This window comes from Phasianus colchicus, chromosome 11 (genome assembly GCF_987193195.1).
Source record: "Phasianus colchicus chromosome 11, bPhaCol1.hap1.1, whole genome shotgun sequence".
Classification (NCBI taxonomy): domain Eukaryota; kingdom Metazoa; phylum Chordata; class Aves; order Galliformes; family Phasianidae; genus Phasianus; species Phasianus colchicus.
The window spans coordinates 2,188,756-2,210,956 of record NC_143446.1 but is presented as its reverse complement, the minus strand read 5'-3'; the positions used below and the strand labels follow the sequence as shown (position 1 = coordinate 2,210,956).

General features: G+C 43.0%; 2 protein-coding genes across 17 annotated transcripts in view; both read right to left on the bottom strand.

Moving 5' to 3' along the window:
• Positions 1-2,115, bottom strand: part of STIMATE (STIM activating enhancer) — a 35,971-nt gene extending 33,856 nt beyond the window's left edge. For both annotated transcript variants that reach the window (XM_031609439.2, XM_031609440.2), the window contains exon 1: positions 1,923-2,115. In XM_031609439.2, the coding sequence (XP_031465299.1) occupies positions 1,923-2,082 (160 nt within the window). In that variant the 5' untranslated portion in view covers positions 2,083-2,115. The remainder of the gene's footprint in view (positions 1-1,922) is intronic.
• Positions 2,116-2,928: 813 nt separating this feature from the next.
• Positions 2,929-22,201, bottom strand: part of SFMBT1 (Scm like with four mbt domains 1) — a 76,011-nt gene continuing 56,738 nt past the window's right edge. For 14 of the 15 annotated variants that reach the window (XM_090147912.1, XM_090147913.1, XM_090147911.1 and 11 more), the window contains 12 exons: positions 21,350-21,432; positions 19,854-19,980; positions 19,036-19,149; positions 17,864-17,906; positions 16,476-16,540; positions 14,904-15,043; positions 13,147-13,256; positions 10,663-10,838; positions 9,724-9,902; positions 9,295-9,540; positions 8,682-8,810; positions 2,929-7,980 (listed from right to left, as the gene is read on the bottom strand). In XM_090147912.1, coding sequence (XP_090004038.1) covers positions 7,840-7,980; positions 8,682-8,810; positions 9,295-9,540; positions 9,724-9,902; positions 10,663-10,838; positions 13,147-13,256; positions 14,904-15,043; positions 16,476-16,540; positions 17,864-17,906; positions 19,036-19,149; positions 19,854-19,980; positions 21,350-21,432 — 1,553 coding nt within the window. In that variant the 3' untranslated portion in view covers positions 2,929-7,839. The remainder of the gene's footprint in view (positions 7,981-8,681; positions 8,811-9,294; positions 9,541-9,723; positions 9,903-10,662; positions 10,839-13,146; positions 13,257-14,903; positions 15,044-16,475; positions 16,541-17,863; positions 17,907-19,035; positions 19,150-19,853; positions 19,981-21,349; positions 21,433-22,201) is intronic. The other variant, XM_031609436.2, reaches the window with a different exon arrangement.

The following is a 22,201-nucleotide window of genomic DNA, read 5'->3' as shown; positions in this document are numbered from 1 at the left end:
GCTCTTGTGAGGCCCCATCTGCAGCACTGCGTCCAGGCCTGGGGCCCCCAGCACAGGAAGGACGTGGAGCTCTTGGAGCGGGTCCAGAGGAGGGCACTGAGATGTCAGAGGGCTGGAGCAGCTCTCCTGTGAGGAAAGGTTGAGGGAACCGGGCTTGTTTGGCTTGGAGAAGAGAAGGCTGCGGGGAGACCTCATTGTGGCCTTCCAGTGCTTGGAGGGAGCAAATAAACAGGAGGGGGAACGGCTGTTTATTCGGTGGATAGTGATAGGACAAGGGGGAATGGTTTTAAACTGAGAGAGAGGAGTTTAGGTTGGATATCAGGAGGAAGTTTTTCACACAGAGGGTGGTGAGGCACTGGAACAGGTTGCCCAAGGAGGCTGTGGATGCCCCATCCCTGCAGGCATTCAAGGTCAGGCTGGATGTGGCTCTGGGCAGCCTGGTCTGATGGTTGGTGACCCTGCACACAGCAGGGGGTTGGAACTGGATGAGCACTGTGGTCCTTTTCAACCCAGGCCATTCTGTGATTCTACATCAGCACTCCCTTACCACTGCAGCTGGTCTACAGGCGAGGGTCAGCTTCTCCTCCTGGTAAAGGACAGGCCCAAAAGATGTGGAAAACACTGTGCTGTCAGCACTGGAACAAAGCAACCTCTGCTTCTGCTTTTGATGTAAACAGAATAAGCTGCTAGGCTTTTGCTGCAATCTCCTTCAGAAACAGATTCCTTTTCTCAGCAATACTTACGTGGACCAGTGGCTTCCCTTCCCCTCCCACCTCACTCAGTTACGAGCAGCTTGCTGTGAATCCCCCACTCCTTCACAGTACAGAAATACTTCAACAGAATGAAGTTAGGATGTGCAGCACAAACAGGGCTGCTCTGCTCCCAGCCCACACTTGGTGCTGACACTTTTTCCCAGCAGTGCTTAAAAGGCATCAAGTTTTAAATGATTCTGTGGTCAGGAAAAAGTGTTATATTGACACGGTGCATTAGTAACTCATCACAGAATCATAGAATGGCCTGGGTTGGAAGGGACATCAAGGATCATGAAGCTCCAACCCCTGCCACATGCAGGGCCACCAACCTCCCCATTTAATACCAGCCCAGGCTGCCCAGGGCCCCATCCAATCTGGCCTTGAACACCTCCAGGGATGGACGGGGCATCCACAGCCTCTCTGGGCAGCTGTTCCAGCACCTCACCACTCTCTCTGTAAAGAATTTCCCCCTGACATCCAACACAAATCTTCCCTCCCTCAACTTCAAACCATTTCCCCTCGTCCTGCAGTTATCAACCCTTTCAAAGAGTTGATTCCCCTCCTGTTTGTAGGCTCCCTTTAGGTACTGAAAGGCTGCAATGAGGTCACCCCGCAGCCTTCTTTTCTCCAGGCTGAACAAGCCCAGCTCCCTCAGCCTGTCCTCATAGTGGAGGTGCTCCAGTCCCCTGATCATCTTTGTGGCTCCTCTGGCCCCTCTCCAACAGCTCCCTGTCTTTCTTGTACTGGGGGCTCCACACTTGGACGCAGTACTGCAGCTGGGGCCTCACAAGAGCAGAGCAGAAGGGGACAATCACCTCCCTGTCCCAGCTCATCACCTTCGGATACAAATAAGCATCTCTTAAGGGCTGCGCGTCTCTCCTTAACTCAGCAGACAGCAGCACAGACACGTGTTGAACGCACCCCGTTCTTCAGGTTTTTTTTGCTGCGGTGAAACAGCAGCGGCCCGACCGAGGACGCGTGCCGGCAGGGCGCTGAGCACGGCGGCGATGGCGGCATCGCGCACGGCCGCACAGCGGAACGCGGCGCCGCCGGCCGAACCGCGACCGCACGGCGCGGCCCCGAAAGGCGTCACGGCGGCCCTAACGCCGAGCCCGGCCCGCTCTCCGGCCGCCGCCCCGCCCCCCGCCGCCCGGCCCGGCCGCCACTCACGCATGAGGATGCTGAAGGCCAGGACGCCCAGGAGCCCCTGCAGGAAGATGCCGAAGCTGTCCATCAGGGCCCCGTTCTCGCAGCCGCGCTCGCCCGGCCCCGCTCCGGGCTGCGGGCTGAGCGCCGCGCCGAGGCTGCAGTTGGGCGGCGTCACCCCCATGGCCGGGCCCGGCCGCTGCCCGCCTCGGCGGCGCACGGCGGCGGCGACGTCGCGACCGGCGGCCGAGGCCGCGCCCCCAGCCCCGCTTCCTGCTCCCGGCTGCCCGCCCCGCTGCGTCACGGCGGGCGGGGCTCGGCCCGACGCGCGGCCGCTCCGCGAGCGCGGGGCACGGCGGCCCCGTGGGGAGGGAAGCCCCGCCCGCGGGCGGCGGAGCTGCGGCTGCTGTTACAGCCACCGGCGGCCGGCCCGACCCCGATCGTGGCCGGACGGGACGCCGTGAGCCGGCACGCACGGAACGAGGGGCGGCGTCTGCGAGGCTCGGCGCTGCTCCGCTCCGCTCCGGCGGCTCCTCTGTGCGCCCTCCGGGACCCAGAGAACATCGGCTCCCCGCAGGACGCTCGGGGCGGCGGCGTTGAGCAGGCGGGGCGGCGATGTGAGTGCAGTCAGCGCTTCCCCTCGCTCGTGGTTTCCCCAACACCTCCTTGAAATGGAAAAACCACTGGGAAGCGGCAGCGTTAACAACCAGACCCGTCCGTAACACTTTAAGTATCTTTTTTTTTTTTTAATTTTCTTACAACCACTTAAAACCGTCATATACCACAAACTTATGTACAGTATTTACAGACAAAACAAGCAAAATAGCCATCCAAAATATTTTTTTTTTAAAAAAGCCTCTGATTAAATTGTTACACCTGCCTCCAGCAATGGTGGGACCTCAGACGCCTATCTTCGTGTTTCTCTTCCATTTAGCACTTCAGTCTCACTGCATATATATATATATATATATTTATATATATTTAAAAGTCAAGGATAAAACGAGAAGCAGAAGGGACACAACACAATATGCATTTAAATCTTTGTTTAAGAATAAGCAGCTAATTAAAAAAGGCGAAATACAGGAAAAGTGCATCAGTTCCAATGAGTTAGTATAAGAAACAGGCCCAGGTGTGGAGAGCAGGTACCCCTTAGGGCAAAGTCTCCCCAAAAGGCCTCTGATTGTCTACAAAGATTATTTTTTAATTTATTTTAAACAGAAATAATAATAACAATAACAACAAAAGGAATCAAAGAGGTGTGGAGAAACATGATGCCTCCAGAAAAAAAAAATTTTCCACAAGGTTTCTTGGAAACTGGTGTTCAATAACTTTTGGGGAGTGGGCAAGAGCCATTTGTGCCCAGAATTCATTGTTCATTCACACAAGCTGAGCATGACTCGAGCAGCAGGCCTGTTCCTCTTGAAGTGTGCAATGCTGGAGGAGTTGTGCAGGCTGCGTGCCCAGCGCCGTGCCGTCAGGATGAGTTTTGTCAGTGCAAGACCTGCTCGCTCCCATGGCTTAAAGCTGAGCCAGACGCCGCTGGCTTTGCACCTAATGGGAACTTTGTCTTCCCATCAAAAAATCCACCTTTATTGTCTGGCGCTTTTCGGGACAAGAGATGCAAGTCTGAAGAAGCGAGAAATGACCATGGGGACAAAGTGCCACTAAACGTGAGTTGTTTTCACTTGATTTCATACAGATTCTTGTCATTGTTAAAAACAAACAAACACACATAACAGTAGAGAGGCTTGCTGCACCAGATGTTCTCAAGTCCCCTTCCAGTCCTTCACCCATAAGGCTGCCTTTGAGAACAAGGCTATGTGCATGCTTGGGCAAGTTCAGCAGCACTCTGAAAGGTGGTTCAGCACAGAATCCCTTTAAAACGGAGCCTTCAGCCAACATCTGAAGCCTCCTGACAGAGCCTATGTCTTTGTGCTTGCTTCTTGTTCAACAATTTGAGCTCACAGTAGGCAGTGACCAGCCTGCCACCAAGTGACAGGACTGGTTCATGAGTAGCTTTATATAGGATCATCATATTTTTGGCTTTCTGGTGAGGCTACTTCATCTGAGAACCTCTTCTCTAGCAACAGGTTTGGTTCAAAAGTATTCAGTCTCCAATCTGAGCTTGACAGTTCTGAAGCCTATTCAATTACATTCAAAAACCCCCCGAGCCGCCTCTCCTTTTGCCACATTTCTGTACTTCATCCAGAAGAATGGAGTGCTCAGTCCCATCTACTGTAAATACATTTACACTTTTGTGGACTTAGCAGCTAAATACTTCCTTCCTCCTTTAAAGCATCGTTAGAATCAAGAATAAACCCTAGCAAAGTTTAAAGCAACAACAAAATAATGCTGAAAGTTGTGAAGGAAAACGTAGTCCTGACCGCTCTGAACTCTGTACTTAATCCCAGGAGAAACTTCAGACGTCCCCAGTGTTACACACAACACACAAATGAATTTCCTTTTCCTTCTGTCTTTCTCAAAGAGCAGCTTGCAGAAGGGCTTAGTGCTGCACCTCCCCTCTTCTGGAAGGGTCACTTTCAGCATAAGGTGAACAGCAAGCTGCTCACGCCTTTGGGGATCATTGTACCACATTAACCTTGCATGACATTTTTAGAGGTCAAATCTTTCTCTCACGGGTTCCTTGTGTTGATTCTGCACACTGCAGAAACTCAACAGCAAAATATTGCTGCCCAGTGAGGCTACGCTTAGCACAGTATGAGTGTGATGCAGAGGCACCATCAGGTTTCTAAAGCTACGATGTGCAATCCAAAGCTGTACAATGCATACAAAAAATCAGACAGATGAGAGTATAAGCCATCAATGGGTCAGTTAAGCAGCATCTCCTTTTCCCATCTCTATAAACAGTACACGAGGCCCAACAGAGGGCTCATCTTCTTGTAATGAAGCCATTTGTGAGATACCACTGCTTCCCTCCTGGACTTCAGCTTCGTCATGTTTTGTGATGAATGGAAATGGTGGAGGACAACACAAACCTCTGAAGCCAAACTGAATTACTGAAGTCCCAGCAATTTTTGCTGGTAAAACACAGATATAATCCTGAAGCCAAGGATTCGGGCATTGAGCTACCCAAAAATCTAGTTTTGAAGGAAAACAGCAGAATGTGAGCTGATTTAAGTCATATTGCTGCAAGATGGACAAATGTAAGGGCAGTTGTGTTATCTGCCACACAGAGAGAGAGAAAAACTTGAAACAGTTGTGTAGAAACACCATCCATCAAGATGCCCCAAGTATCCCTTTTAAAATCCAGCAGTAAAAGAGTGCACCTTCTTCCAGGAAAGAGTGTACAGTACCCGTGTGCAGCATAAAAACACTTCACAAATAATGAAAACATCCCTTTTGAAAATCACAACAAAAACAGATCCCATTGGGACCAGACTGTCAGTGCCTCCCAAAACAAGGCAGAAAAATCCAGCCTATAAAACATGCCAAAGGTGACTGGTAAGTCTCCCCCTAACCTCTGAAACTGACTGCTTTCTTGACTGAATAAAAGAAGTATGACTTTTGTATTTATACCCTAGATGCCACGGGAACAGGCTCACTAAGTTATTCTTTAAGCTCTGTTCTCTCCTGACAGCTACTCTGAAGGACATCTATCTGGAAGTAACATCTCTTGGCTATGCAAGTAAATCTGCTGGGTACCAGCTTCTTTAACAACACAAGAGAGTTCAGGAACCCCTGACGAATGACAAAAGCATCATCTTTCAGCCCAAAAGTTCTCTGCTGGTCAAGTTTCTCAAGACAAGATGCTGACAGCAAAGCAACAGTTTTTCTTTCAAAAAACTGTTCAGGTATAACTAGTTCTCACTGAGCTTACACTAAGGGAATGGGGCACAGGAGGATCACACAAAGAGCCAAAGCATCCTTTCGTTGGCCACATGCTTGGTGCAGGGAAGAAAAAGGGACATTTTGTTTTCAACTTGGCTTGTTGCATGGAAAAAAAAATTCTGGTTTTAGCACTTCTGTAAGTAGTTCTGCCTCAATGAGGTAGTTATTCTAAGGACCTCACAGCAAAAGAAATCAAAATTAGTCATGTAGTTTTGCTTATTCAGAACAGTTTTCATTGGTTGTCACTCCCCTCAACATGTGTGGTGGATACAGACTGTGCAAACTCAGCTTCTGGTTTACAGCTCTTAGTTTACAGATGACCTCTTCAATGAATCTACAGCTCCCAGCACCAGAATAACCTATCATTTTAGGCCCTAGAGAAGCTTGAATTCATCCAGTGATCAGAGTAACCACACAGAAGCTAGCAAAAAGCCTAAAGACCCTGCAGGAAGCACCTTCCTACCTCAACTGTCTTAGTATGCCAGGGTTTTTATTTGAAAAGGTAAATGAAGAGGAGAAAGGATCAGGGCTGCATGCTCCCCGACTGCACGAAGCTCCAGCCCATGCTCCTCCACATACTTGTGAGAACAGGCAAAGAAAATGAATGCAAAGCACTGGAAACCTAATCCTTACGTGGAGCAGATCTCAAGCCTGACGCAAATTCCCCACATCTTTAATGGAAAGTAAGTTAAGCCCTCTTACTTCAAGTGTGAAGCACAGGTCCACAGCAAGTGGCTGACTGGGTTTAATGCCTAAAATTAAAATCAGCACTTCATCCTACTGTGGGTCTACAACTAGATGCCCCTCAGGTCTTTTCTCTTTTCTCTAGAAAAAGATCAAAAAGCCCTTCCCAAACCCCTGCATTGTTGTGAAGTCTGATCCTGAGTAGCTGTAAGTAGGTAAAAATACAAGTCATGCTTTAAGATAGTTTCCAGTATGCAAACACTGGCACACAGCTATGCTGCAGTCCTCACTGATTGCAGTTTTCTTAGTGTATCCTCCAAGAAGATGTACAGGTAACAAAGCAAAAAGCTGCTGACAGGCTCTGTGTTACATGGCCCAATTCCTTAAGAAAAGGGAAACAACTTCACAGAATTGTAAAGGGCAAAATAAAGAAAATATCTTTTATCTGCAAACCAAAATAAAAGAAAATGCAGAGGCACTTTTCTCCTTCCTTCCTTTCACCCACCCCTCCCCCCCCACCACTGTCCATCTGTAAGAGAAGTGCAAAATAATCATTTTCTGACACCTCAGAATAAAGTAACATCCAAGTTCAGCCTGCACAGGTTTCCACTTAAGTTCTGGAACAGCAGCTCTGTATGCTTATACTGCTTTGTATTTCTGACATGCCTACAGAAGAGAAACTGCTGTGCTATGAGTTGTCCACAAGTAGTTCCCTCCCTTTCTAGTTCATCATTTCTACTGTTCAGGCCACAGAGGTAGTAAAAACAAAACAAAAAGACAAAACAAAAACCCAACAGAGACAAAAAAAAAAAAAAAACAAACAACAACCCTGAACAAAACAAGAAACAAATCACACTCTTGCTATACTGTACATTCAGAACCTTGTGGTCACATTGCTGTCCTAACAATGAACAAATTCATCAAAATACTCAACATTAACAAACGAATGTGCACCAAGCACATTCCAAAGCCAGTGCTGTGGTAAAGCAAGTGTCCGTCCACGGGGAGGGATGGAGATTCTGTGAATCACCAGGAATATAGAAAGGTTATTTCTGGCAGCCTGCATGCGAACGTAAACAGGATTCGTTTCTCCTTTTAAAGTTCTGTGCCGACAGAACTATTGAAATGTCACTTCCCACCAGAGGAGACTCTTCTGTAATCATTAAAAAATACATTAAAAAAAGGGAACCATAGAGCAAGAGACTATTGTGTTCCCAAGCTGGCAGCTGGTAGAGTAGCCCCTGTTTTTGCACTGGCATTTTCCTCCAGATGTTGTCTTTTCTCCAAAGTGAAAAATGGAGGTTGACTCATGCTCCTGGGTTGCCAGTTCAGCTTTATTTGGCTTTCCTTGATAGAGAGAAAGGAGCATGGTTGTGCTTCAAAAGGTCTGCTTCAACTTGACCGCTTCTCAGTTAGCGAACTGCTGGTAAAAAGCAAGTTTAACCCTTTCAATGTGATGGCAAAGTTTAATAGCTGGCCCAAGTTTCAAGTCCATACACTCCTGAACGGTCGGCAGGGTCAGCAGCAGCAGTGCCTGGCCGTCAATTTCCTGTCAGAAGACAAAACCTCCATGTTGACTTTGCATTTTTATTCGTCTCCTTTCAGCTTTGACTTGCGGTAATTTCAGAATCAAGACCATTTGTGAATTAGCAGTTTCTTCTATTCTACTCCAGCTTAAAAACTTCTCTTTCTCACCAACAAATTAACTCCTTTCTTAAGATGTCAGCATAAATTCACTAGCTAAGAGACAGAACCTGATGAGATGCTATTTTTTTTTAACATCTATCATAAACCATACTCAGCACAAGTTCCTGCACTAGGTATTTTTTATGGCAAATTTTAATCAAGATGCATAATCTGACTCATGTTTGTACTCCTGCTGCCATGCTTCAACACAAAATTCTTCACTTGCTGTGTACAAAACTATGACACTTACAGTCAATCTGCAGAATGAACAACATCATTTGGAGACCTCAAAACAAGGGGCAAAAACCCAGAAAACTAGCTGCTGCCTTTGAAGTGCTGAGTGATACCCCACAGACTAACATCTCTTCCACTAAGAACTCAGAAACCTGAACAATTGTGGCCATTTGCTTAAGTCTCCTCCGGAATCTGCAGAAAGTTGTGCACGCTTTCTTTTTTTTACCCCTCAAAAATCCGTTATGCAATTTAAACTCATTCCTTTTTGTGATTCGTTATAAAGGTCTAAGAATAAAGTAGCAGCTTCAGTGCTTTAACAGAAAACCATACCTGGTCGAGGAAAATTCTTGCCAGCGGTGCACAGTCAGTGGATTTGAGGAATCGCACGACGTCAGCCACGCTCCATTCCAGAGGGTTACTGTCCAGCTGCAGCTTTTCGGCAACTTCAATCTTTATTTCCTACACAAGCCACCCAACACAAAAAGAACTAAAATACTGTAGATGTCATGGACCAACAATCCCACACTCCAAACATTCATCTGCCCCATAAAGCTCTAATGAGAGCTCCCACTTTTTCACACTCCTTGGTCAGCACAGACGTGCAGAACAGCACTGTGCTGCAGTTGGAGACCATATCCTTATTGTCAGGAGGGTAAATCTAAAATGAGGATTTCTCCAAGCCCCTGCTCAAGTTGAACCAAGGAGTGCCAACAGTTGAGAAGTGGGAAGCTCCCCAGTCTACCTACAGCCATCTACAGTTTAGTCTTCATTACAGTCCTGTAATGCGATTGTAATAAAAATTATGTTTTTAAATATTCTGCAGTGTCTTCACTATCCCTTGTGGGATAATGGAGTATTTAAAAAAAGTCCACTGGTTAATGCTTCCAAGATGTCTGTGCTTGCCTGGCACTCAGCAAAGGCACAAATCTACGTTCAGAATTACCTTTGGTGAAGGAGGCTTATTTTCATCATCGGAAAAAGAAAAGGTCCTAAGCTTCCTCTTCCTCTTGTCTTGGTCCTGAGTCAGAGAATGAGACAGCTCACTCTGTGTAGGAGAGGATGACAGTGATTTTTTCTCTGATACCTCTGATTCCTCAAGCAATTCATCTTGCTGCTCGGATGTACTATCCTCACTCAGAGATTCTTCATCTACCTCATCCTGGTCATCCTCGTCTTCTCCTCCACTGCCCTGGATGGTGGGGAAAAGAACACAGCAACAAAATAAAACATGGGGAGATTAGGACAAAACTACATTAGTCACCCACTTGTCAGCTGTAACCTGAAGTTATAAGGAACTAACAGTTTCTTGTTTCAAATGAAGCTGGTCCACGATCACATACCATATCTGTTAAAGCTGTCGTCAGTCTCATACCTGGGGAGATCCAGCTGGAGTGTTATCCACTGAAGTAGAAGAACGTTTTTTCTTATGAACAAAAAAATGTTTTCGTTTCTTCCGTCTTTTATTTGGTTTCTTCATGGCTACTTCCAAGTTACTGTGGCCACCCGGAGGCCTACCTATCCGCTTGTTTTTCCGCTTTCCATAATAGTGTGCTACCAGGACAGAAGAAAGGAGCATCATGTTGAAATGCACCTTCAATGTCACTAGTTATGTTTGTCCATCATCAGGACTGGAAAACCAGTAGCAGGACATTTCCCAGTAGAAATCCCATTTCTGCAAAACTTCTGAATGAGTACATCTATATTTTCCTCTTCAATTTGGTTTAAGGAAGAAGAGTTACTAATACATTTTATTTGCCCAGTAACAGTAGATTTACTTCTTTAACTTTGAGAAATCCCAGATGATCACATTTTATTAAAAAAAAAAGTCATCAGCTACAGACTTCATCCACTGTCGGATGTCTTGTGATGTTTGTGCAGTTTTTAAACATGGCCTCAATGCACTGTTTGTTCTCACAATGTCAAATGGCTAAAAACCTAAAAAACCTAAAAGCTAAGAAGAGGGCTTGAAAGTATTTTATTTTGTTCCACAACAGAATGGTAAAAGCAATTACAATGCCACTTACATTACAATATTAGAGCCAGTTCTTGTCCCAAAAGTTATCTTAAGAAGATAAAACTTTAAGCTCACAATAAGTTAATGCACAGTTTTACCATTTCATGTAAAGTTAATTTTTTCTGCCCTACACATTGGTGCACATTGGATATTTTGCAGGCCAGCGCTCGAGCTTTTCCTTCTGTAAGCAAAGCAATGTACTTTGGATTCCTTTTGGAGCCAAAGCCAGAGCAAAAGCAAAATGTAACACCCCTACATAACAGCCCCACCTCAGTTGGACAGCCACAGCCTACTCACTGTATTTAGTCTTTGTCAGGACAGAGCAGTTCTCTGAACACTTATCCAGCACCATCTGAGGGCCAAAAAGGTTCGGACAACATTCCAGCTTGATGCATGTTTTCCTGCAGAAATCTGCCACTCGATCTGCTGTCCTCACAACTTCCACAGTTGCACGGTAGCTCTTCCCTTTGTACCTAACATTGAAAATGTGGTCATCATTCAGGAATCCTGAAAAACCCTCTGAGAAGACTATCCCAGAATTCAGATAGTTTGTTTTCTTTGTTCACAGGGTTCTTTTTATGCGACCACACTGTGCTGTGGACAGCTGATCCCCAAAACCCAAGACTGAGCATATTGATTCATGCTAGAATTCTGCCAAACAGGCTAATAAAAGGTGTCAGCATACAGCTTCTAGTGAGCCATTCTATGTGCATACTATGGCATATACTGTTGCATTTCCAATCAGCTTTCATCTAGCTGCTGAAGAATTGGTCAGGACAGTCACTTGCCATAACTCCACTTAGTGCTCTTGTTTGAATTCAAAGTAAGAAATATCGATTTCTTTTTCTTTATCAGCCTTGCAGCAACACTGAGAGAGCAGCACAGTGAGTTATCTGCCATCTCATGCAGCATTCCTGCTCTCAGTCCAGCTATTGGCAAATGCTGATATGTCTTAGGAATGTCTCAGGCCTACAAATACCTAGGTATACTGAAAAAGAGTTATATCATCACACTTCAGACATCCTAGCTCTCACCGTGATGACAAAAGAAGCACACAGCAATTTCAATGAAACAAATCAAAAGATTTTTTTTTCTACTTCAGCCACATCTTTTATTTGCATTAACTTTTCAATGATCTTTCTATTATCCAAAGCCAAATACAAAGTAATCCTTCAGTGTATGGAAAAATGCCCTTTTATACACAAAATCGATCCAGCAAAATGATTACTGCCATGTTCAAAACCATACAGTAATAAAGTCTTGCTATTGCTCACTGGGAAAATCAACTCTTTAGTATGCAAATACGGAGACTTAATTACAAGGCTACTGCTAGAGTGAAAGAGAATACCTGGATATATTACAAATACGATCACTGTTTTTTTCCTAGGCACACACTAGCAAAAAAGCTCAAGCCTAAAAGACTCAACAGGAAAACTAGGGAGCACTTAGGGTAGGCTACTGTAGAAAGACTTCCATGCCAGACCATTTCAGAGTGCTGCTACAACCTAACTTCAGAGAACTCATCTCCCACTGAGAAATGTGTGGAAATGCCATGGAAGCCTGATAAACTATCAAAGTAGTATGTACTTTTCCTTCCAAATAGTGACATTTATCTTCAGGTGTATTAAGTAGCTTAAGCTTCGTGTTCTAGTCTGCTGTGTTGTACCAGTGCCACACCAATAACTGCTTACATACCAACAAAGAGCACATTTGGCACATGAAGGAACATTAAATTCTGATGCACTTTGACAGACATTCACAAAGGACCGTATGAAGATTTGGAAATTTAGCTTACAGCATGTAAAGATTCTGGCAGACAATTTTCTCATCTCTGAGATGTCTCTTTGCAGACAACACCAAGCTGAGCAGTGCAGTTGGTACGTCTGAAGGAAGGGATGCCATCCAGAGGGACCTGAACAGGCTTGGAAAGTGGGCTCACCTAGTGAGGTTCAACAAAGCCAAGTGCAAGGTGTTTCATTTGGGTTGGGGCAATGCCAGATACGTGTACAGACTGAGAGAAGAACTCGTTGAGAGCAGCCCTATGGAGAAGGACACGGGTGTCCTGGTAGACAAAAGACTTAACACAAGCCATCAGTGTGCACTTCCAGTTCAAATACCAACAGTATGCTGAGCTGCATCAAAAGAGGGTGGCAACAGGCAGGAAGGGGACCGTCCCTCTCTGCTCTGCCCTCATGAGGCCCCATCTGGAGCACTGTATCCAGGCCTGGGGAAAGATGTGGAGCTTTTAGAGCAGGTCCGGATGAGGACCATGAAGATGAGCAGAGGTCTAGAGCCCCTCCTCTACAAAGACAAGCTGAGGGAGCTGAGCTTGTTTAGTGTGGATAGCTGGGGAGACCTGATTGCGCTCTTTCAGAACTTAAAGGGAGCTTATAATGAGAGGGAAGTCAACTTTGGGTTGCTTTATCTATGGTAGATAGATAGGACAAGAGGGACTGGTTTTAAACTAAATGAGGGGAGATTTAGATTAGATGTTGGGAAAATTTTTCACTGAGGAAGTGGTGAGGTGTTGGAACAGACTGCCCAGAGAAGCTGTGGATGCCCCATCCTTGGAGGTGTTCAAGATCAGGCTGAATGGAGCTTTGGGCAGCCTGGTCTTGTGGCAACGCTGACCACAGCAGAGGGGATGGAACTAGATGATCTTTGAGATCCCTTCCAACCCAAGCCATTCTGTGATTCAGTGAAATATCAGAAGTTAAAGCACGGACTGCACAGAACACTGTTACTAGGATCAACTAAGTGGGGAATGGGACAAGTATTTACTTGGCTTTTAGGGTCTCTCCATGCCCATGCCATGCAGCTTCTTCATCCAACTGCAGCTCTCGCAGGACACGGCTGGGTTTGTACGCTGCATTGATCAATAAAGTGAGAACCTATAGTAGGGAGGAAGAAGAGAAACTGTGTTTAGACTCTTTGTATAATAAATCTTTTTAAAGTGCTAGGGTAGAATAGGAGATCACTTCTATTCATCTGAATTATCCAGCATCAGAGAACCCATTCACAGCAGGATTACAGATACAGCCAAAATGAAAACTGAGAGCAGTCAACACTTTAGAACTTGCCAAACCTTCACAATTTGTCTGCAGAGTCACAAGTGTATCTAACAACTTCCCAGTCAGTGCCTTTGAATTACCTATCAGTAAATTAAACTGCAGGGCTGAGTACTGCAAAACTTGCACAACTTTTGGTAAATCTGAGTTACCATCTTAGAGACTTGTTCAGCATGTGAGGATATGCCTACAAATGCTGCAGGGCTTTGCTGCCTGCCAACCTTCTGCTTGCTACAAGATCTTACTCCAGAATCTTAAGCTCTGTTCTTTTTTGGCTTTTGAGAATGAAGATAGGGCCTGTACTGTAACAAAATGAGAATTTCTATAGTGCTGTGAAATAAGTAACTCAAAGCTCTGAAGAATCTCAAGTTAGTGGTGATAGCACAAAATGTGCATTCAGAGTGGTCTATTAGCAGATTTGCTCAAATACAGGCTATATCTTAAAATCAGACCCTCCCCCCTCAATTCAGAGATGTGCATTTCTCTCCCCAGTCCTGGGACTCTCTCTACCCATTATGCATTTGACTAAGTATGAGCAAGCTTCATCCAGTGAGCAAGTACTTGAACAAGCAGAGCAGAGGTTAGGCCTGCCTACAAATTTGCAATTTTTATGCCCCCATCCTTAAGTGCTGATGGATCAGGAGCATGTTTTTTTTAAAAAAGATGATGTGCAGATAAATGATTTTAACAACTTTATGAGCATGCCAGAAGACAGGCTTTCATTTTCAAGTCAAATATTTGGAGATCAAAATGAGGGCAAACATCTTACTCAAATGTCCACCATGCTGTGTGCTTGTATGACACTCAGTTACACCTTAGGAAACATGCAACCTCTCAGCTCAGATCATAACCATCCCATGACCTTTCAGTAGATTTTGGAAAAAATAATTACTATATTAGAGTATCTGTAAATTTTCAGTGAAATGCTTGTAAGCATTAATAAATGGTCTTTTCCTCCTTTCTCCCCTCCCTTAGTTATGTTAGAAAGCAAATCCACGATTTAATCTGATCTTTGTAGATTATATCCAACTTAAATGCACCATAAAACAAAGAACTCTTACTGAAAATACATACTTATTCATTTCTGCTAAGAAAAAATGTATTTCCTCTGTTCTAACAGCAGTGGTGTAAATGTAAAGGAAAACTTTAGGATTTATCTGAAGCTAAAAGCTGTTAATGAGAATGGAAGCATTCTTACAGCTGTAAGATACTAACTCCTCTGGTTGTGGTAATTAAAGCTTACTAGGAGTTAGCAGTTGAAGGCTGACTTTAATTCAGATATGTGGGAGGCTTTTACTCTTTCCAGCTATTCACAAAACGATCCACAATTTGTACGTCTTCCCATTAAAAAACCTGTTTGCTCATCAGCAGTTTATGAACTCCTTAAACATATTAATTATCCATCTGTAATTAGAGAATCACTCTAGAGTTTATGATGTTCTGCAGATCCACCACATGCAACCACCTCACCTCTTTCAGAACGAGAACACAGTTGCCAGGTCCCACAGACTGAGGAAGCTCTGCAATCCTGCCCTTGTTAAGGTAAGGCCCTGAGAAGCACCGGTGGTTGAAGTAGATCTTTGGGCAGCAATACTTTCCATTAATTACCACTGAGAAAGGAGAAAGCAAAGATTTAAATCACATGGCACAATCTCCCCAACAAAGAATTATTTCTTTATGATGCTTAATATTTTGCCTGCTGGAAAAAAAAAAAAAAAGAAAAAGGAAAGAACATTTGAATGTTCTTGAACGACCTGAATTTGGGCAAATTCAGGTGCCACATTTGCAATCCCAGCACCAGTCATTCACGTTGCTAAAAGTATTTTTCATGCTTTACATGCACACTAGCAAACTGAAGAACAGCTGGAAATAAAGCCTGCCATGTTTTGGAAAAGAAACATTTCTTCCAGCAAGCCTGATGTGTCGTGGTATCACATCAGTGAGTACAGGCAGAAAGGTGACCACAACTGTGTGGTAGCACAGCACACCACAACACGGTAATTACAGACAATTTTTCCAGTCAAGTAATTATCTGTCCCCAGGACTTCTACCACCACTGAAGCTGGCAAGGCTTTTCTCCACTATTCATTCTAAACTGTGCTATTGGTTGCTTTCCATTTTTGCACTCTTTTCACTCAGTCAAACAAAAGATGTATCAACTGATGAAGTGACCTCCAGTGAAATGACATCAAGTTTGTTAAGCCTGCTAAGTGGCACAGTGCTGTTCACAATTTAAGTTCTGGGTATTGGGTACTGTAAGATATTTAGATATATAAAAATTGTTTTCCTCTAGGAATGTTGTAGTATTTTTGATTGAGCAACACTATCACTGAAAGATCCTAAACTGGAAAATAAATAAATGAAATCAAATTTACATGATGACTCTATTAAAAACCAATTAAAATGCTAAGCAAGCACGGATCATTTCAAGAGAACTGCGTTTGGTGCAGCTTCAGATGTTCATTTCACTCTACAGAAAACAGCAGAAGAGGCATTTTGTTGCCAAACAGATAGATCTGCATGACTGTTTCACCAGCAGATGTACTTATTCATCATATTCATTTGCAACAGTTTAGAAAATTATTAGATTTCACCATCTGGCACGCAACACAGTTTACCGTTTGAATTGCCTTTGTTTATTATGATGACAAAGTTATCATAAAAAACAGAGAAACCTGCTTTTCAAAGCTAGAATCTAAGTCAAGAGTAGAGATTTAGCAGGCCTATTATGATTTTCCCAATGTTACTGAACATAGCAGGTGACAATAAAAAATTAATCTGCATAGGTGACAGCAGGCATCTGGCTCCACATACTCTGCTGCAGAGGGAAGTTCTCATGTAAAACATCTAACTTCCAGGTTCAATGCACATTTCAATTGCAGGACACAGAGCTACCTGTATGGTTTTGTCCATTTCATTCTTTTCTGATGACCAACAAACAGTCAAGGATGGAAATCTTAAAACCCTTTCCTCCTCTTTTGATTGTCCTGACAGAAGACCGTTGGGTTTTATTTTTGTTAGCCTGCTCTCCCTGATCAATACCTGAATCTGAAGAGTTCAGTTCCTGGTTCTTTAGTCCATCATGAACTGTCCTTGAAGACAAAATTCTGAAATGGAAAGAAAGATGTTAGCAACAGGGACAGATGGTCAGGATGACACCCCTCAGCTGCTAAAACTCAAACGCTAAAAGCCAAAATATTTCTTGCTCTAGCTTTATTAATCTGCTTTTTACATATTCAACATTTGATAATATTCCTCACCTCATCTTTTCTCTACTTAAACATACAAAGTCAACTGATTTCAATTTGGGAAGGACTGCTGCACTGCTACAGCTAGCAGCAATCATCTCTTCCTTGAAACACGGGCAAGCATGCTGATAATCACATTACATAAAGCAAGCAGACGTCATTTACATTTTCCACTTCCTTTACCTTCATTCACACAGTAAAGCAATGTGCAGTCGTACTTTTTGAAAAAGAGGCTTTTAAACAAAATCTGATCAAAATGAGTCAAGCACTCCAGTAAGAAACCCAATTACAAAAACATGGACAAACAGTCTGCTCAGTATTTTAGGAACAATGAAAATATCAACAGGGCTGCTGACAGATCTGGTGTTTGTAAAGCTCTAAGTCAATAAAACCAACTGTCAGGCATTCTACTGAGCAGTTTTGAACAAGCTCACACAAAGGAATTTCATATGCATGACACAGTTTGTAGAAGAATTGCAAGTATAAGTAGGACCCATCTTTTCTTTTTTGCTAGTTTGGTCTTGTACATCTAGTATTGCCTTCCTGAATTTATTTTGTTCCACCTACTGAGTGACAATATTCACACTAAAAACAAACTCTTTGTAGAACTGTGCATGTTCACATTACAGAAACCATATTATTTGAAAGGAGAATACAACCAAAAGGGAACTGAAAAGTATTCTAGTTACCTTCTTAATTACCATTAAGAAAGCTTCAAGCACACACAATTTTAAATTCACATTGCTAAGATCACGCTAGTTTTCTTTAAGTGCATTCCAAAACTCACAGATACTGCAATCTTTTAAAAGTGATAGAGCAATAATTTCAAGACCAGATCTTCAGTGACTTCATCTATCCAGTAACTCAGTTGAGGTTAGCATTGTTAAAAAATAAAGCCCATGCTTTCTATATCCCTATATCTATAACCCTGTGGCAGGGAGGTTGGAGATTCATGATCCTTGAGGTCCCTTCCAACCCTGGCAATTCTGTGATTCTGTGATATATCCACCTATGGCAGTGGAAGAGGTCTTTTCCAACATTACCAAGAACTGCAGCATCACAACAAATGGACTGTGGAATCTCTCTGCCCTCAGGGTAGCCTCAGTCTTCCCTGAGACAACATCATTTACTAATTAGAAGAAAACAAAACTAAACACAAACTAACCCAACGCTGTTACTTACTGCTTCTCTGGTTGAACTACTGCAATCTTTTTCTGTTTATTTACTGAAAGAAAGGAGAAGAAAATAAATTCCACAAAGCGAAGAAGGCAAGCAAATTATGTTTCCACTACAGTAGATTTATTAGATACCTTTCCTTGAAGTTATATGCTATTTTTAAGTTCTGCTGTTCAAAACTGCTAAGAAGGCCTTCTTGTTGTTTTTATGCTTAAATCTACACTCCTGCCCCCCAACCAACAGATAAAGCTCCCTTTCACTATTTCAATACTAATCTTGGACACCATTCTTCATGCTCTGTCTATACTGACTCTTACAATTAGCTAACAGTATTACAACAGTAATAATAATAAAGTAATGAAACATGTGCCTCAGGCATTGTCCCTAGCAAACAACTGGATTTTTCCAAAAAGAATATTTTCTCTAATTATGTTCCTTCTTCCTCCCCTGCTCTTGGCATTTCAGACACTTCCCAGATGAGTTTCTCCTGCTTTGACTTGCAGTAAATGACAGTTCATTCCAATCTTACGATTTTACAACTTTACTTAATAGACATTCTTCAGTTTTCCCATCTCCCATTTAGCTTTAATAAACAGAACTCACTAATTTGAGAGAAGACACTCTTACATTACTAGCATAATTGGAACAGATAGCATTTACTTTTCAACATTTCATCATTAAGGGATCATGACCAGCTGGCACATTTACAAAGCCAGTCCTCCTCAGTTTAACTACCAAATGTCTACCTACTCAACACTGTTTTACTAAGGCATTAATTTTGTTTGTGTAAAATCAATATCAGACTCAGCCAGACATGTGGCAAGAACAGCTCATACAGATGTATATGCCTGTCATGTGTGTGCACGCATGCATGCTTCTGTATTAATTTTTTTCCTGTGGTTAATGCATTGTTTTCATGCCCTCTTACAGCCTGTGAGGGTTACAGAATAACACTGTCTGTTTTGGAATTATTTTATGAATTCCAGTTCCACTGAAGAATTTCTCACAGCTGGACCACACAGGCAGGGGAACAGTTGCACAAGGCATGGATTCTCTGTACACAGTGGAAGTTCCCAAATTCAGGGATGCCAGATCTAACTGTGCAGTAACCTGCTCTTAAATGGCCTCACCATCTTTATTAAACCAGCTAGCCACTGCAAATGGAACACAACTGATACCTATTGCTTTGCAAGGAGGTCTGAGCTGATATCCATTCGTCTCACACCAGCCCACTGGAAATATATTCATCGATTCCACACTCACAATGCAGTCAGGGATGGGTTTCTTGGAGCCTGTTCAGTTAAGAAAAGCAAAAATTGAAACAACTCATAAAATTCCAAGAGTTCACTTGGTTAATGTAGGTTGCCAGAGAAGCTCCCTTTCTAACTTACAGTGTACACAGTACACAGTATCAACTATTCTCCTCCTCTGCCTGGTTACTTTCCTGATGTCATTTACTTCCACCTAAAGCTGGAGATGGAATTTTCCACCCACAGTCCAGCAGAGGTGCACAGGGCATAGTAAATGCATGCTGATGTGCTTTCAATCAAGAAGTGGGATTATAATGGAGCGTGTCTGATATAGGCCTATCTTAATAAGGAATCTCTCTTAAAGTTTACTTCAAAACACCAAATCAAAGCTTGGCTTTAAATGGAAATCACTCATGTATGAAAAAAACAAACAAATAAAAAACAACCCATGTTACAAGGTTCTTGCTTTCTAAAAGACACGGATCATCCTTTCACACAGGGCACTAACTGTAACCCTAACCCTAGCACTGACCCACCACAGTGCATAAATTATATTCTTGCTGGCTTAAATAAGGCTAACTGGGAAACAGGCAGTGCAAATGATGTGCTGCGTTTTTCTTTAGGGAACTGATCTGTTGCTGATATTCAACAGGTAGTGAGTTAGTTCCAGATACTCTTCAGGTTAGATTATGGTACCACAGAATAACCAATGTTAGTTCTACTCTGATCCCCCAAATCAGGCTTACCCTCCAGCTGAAGCCAGAGGTAGGAATCTCTCAACTTGGTGATTGTAGCAATGCAAACTTCCTCAGGATCAACTGGGTTCACAGCCTCAAGTTTCATATTCTCCTTAAATCCATGGTCAGAAGTTAACTAGGAAAAAGACAGAAAGCTTCAGTAAAATACCATCCATACATCCAAAGTATGATATGAATACCTACAAACATGAGTAATGCACAAAACCCTCTCTGTTCGAGTATCACAGAATGATGTCAAACGGACAGAAAACACTTCAGGTAATTAGCATGTTACTTTAAAAGAAAGACTTTATAGACAGACCTAGAAAAGCACATTTGTACTCAAAATAAGGAGGCTGAGACTCAGTGAAAGGAGTCCGTGCACTCCATGCAAGAAGGGGCTCCCTGCTGCTGGCTGTGGAGTCCCACAAATAGTGTGACAAGGTTTTCTATTCTATTTTTTTACCTTGGAAACTCATTTTAGGTATATAAACAACATTCCTGCCTCATCCAAAAGGGTCCTAGCAGACAACAAAGGAAGCCTGCTGTCCATTTTATATTCCTTGGGTAATATGTCCACATTTATTCAAAAGTTCCTACAAAGTAGGAAGGGGTGCTTATCCCGACCTGAAGCACCTGAATGAAATGCCAGGCAGAGGACTCTTCCTCCAAGAGCTACTCTGCAACATAATTACAGGATCAACCTTACAAAATCTGAAACCAGCCTACAGTGAGCAACTTCTCAGAAAAGGGATAATAAATTCAATGACCTGTTCTGAGACACTACAACTTACAAGACAGAATAAGGGCAACAAGAATTCATAGCCAGCAACAACCTCTTCAAAAAATGGCAGTTTTTCATCTCAGCTTCTTCCCTGAAGCACTGCAAAAGCCCAAATGTTGTAAATGGAACTGGAAGGTAGGTGTAATGGTACCCTTTTCTGCATGAGGTTTTCTGCTTTGGGACACAGCAATTCTATCCGTTTGCCAGGAAAAGACCAAAATCTATCATGGACTTCAAGCATTGATTAATGTCAAATGATTACCTGGTACTAATTTAAGATTGACTTGTTACTGATTAACAGAATTGAATGAATTCTTCCAAAGTGAAAGGAAGGAGGATTGAAAGAGTACACTAAGTAAATAGAAACAAAGTCTACTGTAAGGCCCTGTTTCCATGATTACTACAGTGCCAAGGACCAATGTTATTTTATGGCAATTCTTGGACTCTAACATACTTCCATTTCATAAAACACTGGTTTCTTTTCAAGCTGCTTTATCACAACTGAAGCATTTAGCCCTTACTTAGCACTTAGTTACTTACTTAGCTAGGAAGACCACATGCACCTACTACATTCAACCCACACTTGCACTCTCTTAACTCTTTCATTTCACCAGTCATCACAGACAATTTAAGTCAAAAACATGCAAAGTGGTTCTTCGAGCTGGAATCAAACATATAATTTACCTAATAGAAATGATGCTTTTCTGCAAGAGAACCTTACCGAAGGGAAGCAGCTCTGGGGAGCTGCCTCAGCACCACACTGTTTGAGGTAGTCTGCCCAATCAAAGTCCTGCCCAGGATAACCTAGGCAAAGAACACACAAAAGGCTGAGTTTAACGGCGTGGAATGACTCATTCCAACCTGACATGAAATTTCTTTGGACCACTCAAGCTGGTCAGCTGACTGTGGTATCCCAGAACCTGTAGCATGGCTCTCACATATCTGAGATATCCTCTTTATTTTCAGTGCAGAACGACTTTGGGCACTGCTCCACTTTGTTTCCTGTTTCTGACTTGAAATAGTGTCAAACTAAAATTAACTTGACAAAGCACATGCTGAAACTTGAAAGAGTAAATCTAAGCAAAGAAAGGTTTTTTTCCCCCCTTTTTAAATAGAGCATCTCAAATGTGCTTAATATCAACATACTATTCCCTTAAACACCTTTAAATACAAAGCCTTTAAAGGTGGCAGTTAGTCTTTCCTAAGAGTGTCAAGTTTGCTAAAAGCTCTAAATCTGCATACATGTTTAAGGGGAAGGGTCTTAATGTGAAACCTGTCAGGGGACAGAACATCACTCCAACAAAAGGAGAAATTAAATTACTCTCAGAGAAATACTTTGCTTCCTTATGATCAACAAGTAACTGAAGGGAATTGGATGCAAAATAAATGTGCTGCCACAGTAGGTTGAGGCTGGCAGCATAATAGCAGTGGGACAACAGCAGCAGTGATTCCAGCAGTGCCTTTGAAATGCTCCCTTCCAAGGGACATCTGGGAGTAGGATTTAAGAAATCAAAAATTTTAAAACGAGTCTCAGAATATAGTATTGTCATGATGACCTACAAATAACAAGGAA